General features: G+C 37.6%; 1 protein-coding gene across 1 annotated transcript; it reads left to right on the top strand.

The window, feature by feature from the left end:
* Nucleotides 1-3203: 3203 nt before the first annotated feature.
* LOC311587794 (taste receptor type 2 member 124-like) lies at nucleotides 3204-4205 on the top strand (the record flags this gene model as incomplete). Its single annotated transcript, XM_084764993.1, has 1 exon — nucleotides 3204-4205. One exon carries the CDS (start codon nucleotides 3204-3206, stop codon nucleotides 4203-4205), a length of 1002 nt encoding a protein of 333 aa, XP_084621119.1.
* Between the last annotated feature and the right edge of the window lie 782 nt (nucleotides 4206-4987).

Raw genomic sequence — 4987 nt, 5'->3', positions numbered from 1 at the left:
TCCAATAAAACCCTTTAAGGCATTGCAGTCATAAAAATATATTTATAAGAAGGTACATCAATGTATTTATATTCATCTGTATATTAATACAAAACATGTAATTAAAGACACCTTTGTAATAATAAATATAGTGAATTTTCATCAACAAGGGGGTTCTACTTTTTATTTTTATTATCTGTACCTAAATATTTATGTTATTACACATATATAAAATAAACTACCTACAACAAGAAGAACTATGAAACAATCAGGAATTATATAAGTATTACATCCATAGTGTTTTGGCTATTTGTATTTGGCAACCTTGAAAAGAACATCTTTCCTATCTTGGTGATTCTAAAATTCTGAATATAAGACCATAATCACAATTCAATTTTAGCATAGTGAAACCATCAATTCTGTAAAAGATTGCATATCATATCCAAGATATATTTATTAAACATTGTAAGTTCCATTTAGTGTAAGAATATTATTAAGATTTGAAATAATGAGGTATATAATAATTGGGGAAACCTTTGATATGTACAAGGCTCCATTAATAAATCTACAGAAAATAACTTCTTTTGCTGTGAAAAATGTCATTCTTTTTGTGTGTGTGTGTTCTTTTTTTTAATTTTTATTAATTTATCCATATTACATCTCAATTGTTAGCCCATCCCTTGAATCCTCCCATTCCTCCCTCCCTCCCGCCTCCCCCCCCTACTCCTTTCCCCTATGTCTGTGACTGAGGGGGACCTCCTCCCCCTGTATATGCTCATAGGGTATCGAGTCTTTTCTTGATGACATATTATCTTTCCTCTGAGTGCCACCAGGTCTCCCCATCCAAGGGACATGGTCCAATATGGGGCACCAGAGTTTGTGTGAAAGTCAGATCTCCTTCTCCACTTCACGGTGGAGAATGTCCTGTCCATCAGCTAGACTGGGTAGGGGTTCAAAGTTTACTGCCTATATTTTCCTTGGCTGGTGCCATAGTTCCCAAAACTGCTGATCTGAATTACAGCAGTAAAGTGAAAAAGCCCGAACAAAAATGTCATTCTTAATGAGAGGTAATGCTAGATTCATTGCCTATAGGAGCAAAAGTATATACTAGTCATTACAAATATTTAAAAAATTTAATATTAAAATTTAATTACATTGCTTCTCCATTCTATTTCCTTCTACCAACCTCTGTCATATACTCACATACATATATGCATATAAACATATATAGTCAAAATATATTGACATATCTGCTGACATTTCATTGATTTGTTCATCAGTGCAAGCCAATTATTTTCTATACAAGATTAGCACATGAAATTATAGGGAATATGCCAGAATTTGCCAGAGTGCTAAATAAATCTTAGTAAGATTGGGAAAAACAAAACATTGATCATACATCTTCAATCCAAGAAAAGGTAAGTGTTGTAAGTACTCAAACTCTTTGTATAATACTATTCTTACCATTTACTTCTTTATTGTCCTTCAGACACTGAGAAAAGTTTCTGTGGTTTCCCCCTGGAATTGATTGTGCTTCCATGTGCATAGGAAAACAATTTCATTTGCTCTAATGTATCTTTCTAAAGTTTTCCCTTCTTGGTAGCCTATGAGCATATACAGGGGGAGGAGGCCGCCCTCAGTCACAGTCATCAGGGAGGGGAGTAGGAGGAAAGGGGGATGGAGGGAGGAATGGGAGGATACAAGGGATAGGATAACCATTGCATGAGGTGGGGATAAGCCCTATGTATCCTACTCTGTTCATGTGAGCTTAGAATGTAGAAACTTCTCCATCTTTTCTGGCCAGTCAAGAAAAACAAATAGCTAATAATATCCCATTACTGTCAGTTTTAAGTTATTGTCAGTTGAAGTCTGTTCTGTTTGGCCAAATCCAGGTTTGGTTGAGATATGAAACAGTTAACCACATTCATTACCACAAGTTTTCCTTTTAGCCCTTGTTAACCCTTTGGGCATGAAACACATGGCTATTTAAATTTATTGTCTTCTGTTTGCTTGTTAGGCTTTGAGCTGGTTCAGTGCCTGCAAATTCTTGTTCATTCTAATTTGGATTAAGCAGTTGCAAGCATTTTGAGAATTTCTTTCTTAAATGTTAGCACTCCTTGCATAAATTGTTTTCTGATGTCTCCTCATCCTGTCTCCTTTCTTCCAATGGTTGCTGAGATTTGAAGCTCACCAGCTCAGCGGCACATTGGAGGTTGTCCTTCCTCCCCCCCAACTCCACATTCCCTTCTCTATATGTTTTTGAACTTCCTTGATATACAAAAATCAAGAATCTAAGAAAGGAACTCTGTCCTCCAATGTTGGAAACAATATAAATCATTTGAGCTATAAATCAAATTTGAAAATTAACAAAGGTAAACAGTTAATTGTAAATATCTGAGTGTTCTGTATCACACCTGACAATTGTTGAGTAATGAATAAAACGCAAACTCTTGCTAATTTACTAAGTGAATTTTCTATTAGACGGTAGCATGATTCATTATATTAGTCAATGTTAAAACAATATTTAAAGTACTTTATTAACACGAGTTTCAAATTAATCATCTTAAACAAACATGTACATTTTAAAATTCTGAATTCTTCTTTTCTTCAGAGGCAGAAAGAGATGTTGACTATTCACAATGAATCCATATTTCTTCATCTGAATCCAGCTTCCACTCTCAGTGTGGAAAAAATAGTACCTGAGCACAGCAGAAACTGAAGTTTTGTGGGAAAAACACATATTAACATTGCATTTTTTAAGTCCAAAGTGGCAAGATTCTTGAGCACAAAAACTTTTTTAATTTTATATTTGTTGAACTTCGGTTTTGTAACTTTTGTACCTCAGAACTCAAGCTGTCACAACCAAATTTCCTAAATATGGAAAAGGTCAGAGATGCAAAACAGTAGGAAAATCTTTCTTGATTTTCATATTTGCAAATGTGAGTTGTCCTTGATTTCTAAACCATGTGCTGAATATTTCAGCTCATAGCATTCACATAAAAATTAGCTAGGACTCAGCCAAGAATTGCAGAAAAATACGTAACAACAATGTGTGCATATTAAATGCCAAATGGGAGATGTTTGACTTTCCTTATAATCAAGAATTGTAGAAGGAACAGGACAAAGGGGAAAAAGAATTTAACTGTGCGCTGGACCATACGCCAGGCATTTGATCAGCACCTGACGAGCAGTGCTATTAGGCTTTCAGCTTTGCTTATTTGAACATGGAACCTGTTATGTACAGCATCTTTACAGTTGTGGTAGCTGCAGAGTTTATTTTGGGGAATTTGAGCAATGGTTTGATAGTGCTGAAAAACTGCATGGACTGGATCAGTAAAAGAGAGCTTTCAACAGTCGATCAAATACTAATTATGTTGGCAATATCCCGAATTAGTCTCATGTGGGAAATACTACTTACTTGGGTTAAAAATCCATCAATTTCACCTACTACCGGAGAAGAATTAAAAATAATTGTGTTCAGCACTATACTGTCCAGCCACTTCAGTCTCTGGCTGGCGACGTCCCTCAGCATCTTTTATTTACTCAGAATACCTAACTGCTCCTGGCAGATCTTTCTCTACTTGAAGTGGAGACTTAAACAACTGATTGTGGGGATGCTGCTGGGAAGCTTGATCTTCTTGCTTGCAAATCTAATGCAAATGACCGTCATTTTTGAGAATTTGTATCAATATGGAGGAAACCAAAGTATGAATTTCACAGATAAGGAATTGAATCAACATGGAGGGAATTCAAGTATGAATTCTATGGAAACTGAGTTTTCAGTGCTGCCAGAGCTGATCCTATTCAGCATGACTATGTTTTCAGTAATACCATTTTCATTGGCCTTGATTTCTTTTCTTCTGCTAATCTTCTCTCTGTGGAAACATCTCCAGAAGATGGAGTTCAATCCCAGAGGTCATGGATACCCTAACTCCAAGGTCCACATGAACGCCTTGATAGTTATGGTGTCCTTCCTACTGCTCTACACCATGTACCTCCTGTCCCTTCTTACAGCATGGGTCACTCGGGTCACTCAGAAGCATCACAGTGATCTGGTTCGAGTTATTTGTACAATAACTGGACTATTGTATCCTTCAGCTCACTCGTTTATCCTGATTTTTGGAAATTCTAAATTAAAGCAGACTTCCCTTTGGGTACTGAGGTTTCTGGGATGTAGGCTGAAAAGGCAGAATATACCAACTATATATATGTCATCCAAACAATAGGCTGCTGTGTGTTCTATACAGCAAAGAAATCTATGAGGAAATGGTTCAAGGATGTTTTATACCTTCCTTGACTTTTTGCATCATGAAAGTCATATGTATAGAGAGACTAAACCAGCCATCTTCTGTACCTAGGCAAGGCTTACATTGGTGGGAATGGGACACCAAACCAGCAGCAAAACCATCTATCTACAACCTATCCTGCTTGCAAGATCTGCTGGGCCAATGGAGGCTCGGGGATTGTGCAAGTGTCCAATCAATGACCGGTCTAACTTCAGGCCGCTCCACAAGAGGGAGCCCATGCCCAACACTGCCTGGATGCCCAGGAACCAGAAGGTTGATGGCACAGAGACCTATGACACAAGCAAATGTGACTAAAAATAATAATTGTAAAATCATTTCTAATGGTATTCTCCGATACTCATAAATTGGTGGCTAGCCCAATCACCATCCGAGAGGTTTCTTCCAACAGCTGGAGTGAGCAGATGCAGAAACCCACAGCCAAACATTAGGTGGAACTTGGGGAACTCTGCAGAAGAGGGGGAGGAAGAATTGTAAGAGCAAGACTGTTCCAGAATATCAGAACAGAGCCTACATAAGCAGTGTTCATAGGTGTTCACTAATATTGAAGTGGCAATCACAGACCCTGTGTGGTTGTGTGCATATATGCCTAGTAGGTCATCTGCATATATGTATGGTGTGATTGTTTAGCTTGGACAATGTGTGTGACCCCTAACCGTGGGGGTAGAGCTGTCTCTGACTCTTTTGCCTGCTCTTGGAACCCT

Source organism: Acomys minous (genome assembly GCF_964271855.1).
Source record: "Acomys minous genome assembly, chromosome: 17".
In the NCBI taxonomy this organism is placed as follows: domain Eukaryota; kingdom Metazoa; phylum Chordata; class Mammalia; order Rodentia; family Muridae; genus Acomys; species Acomys minous.
This window is presented reverse-complemented; position numbering and strand designations above follow the sequence as displayed.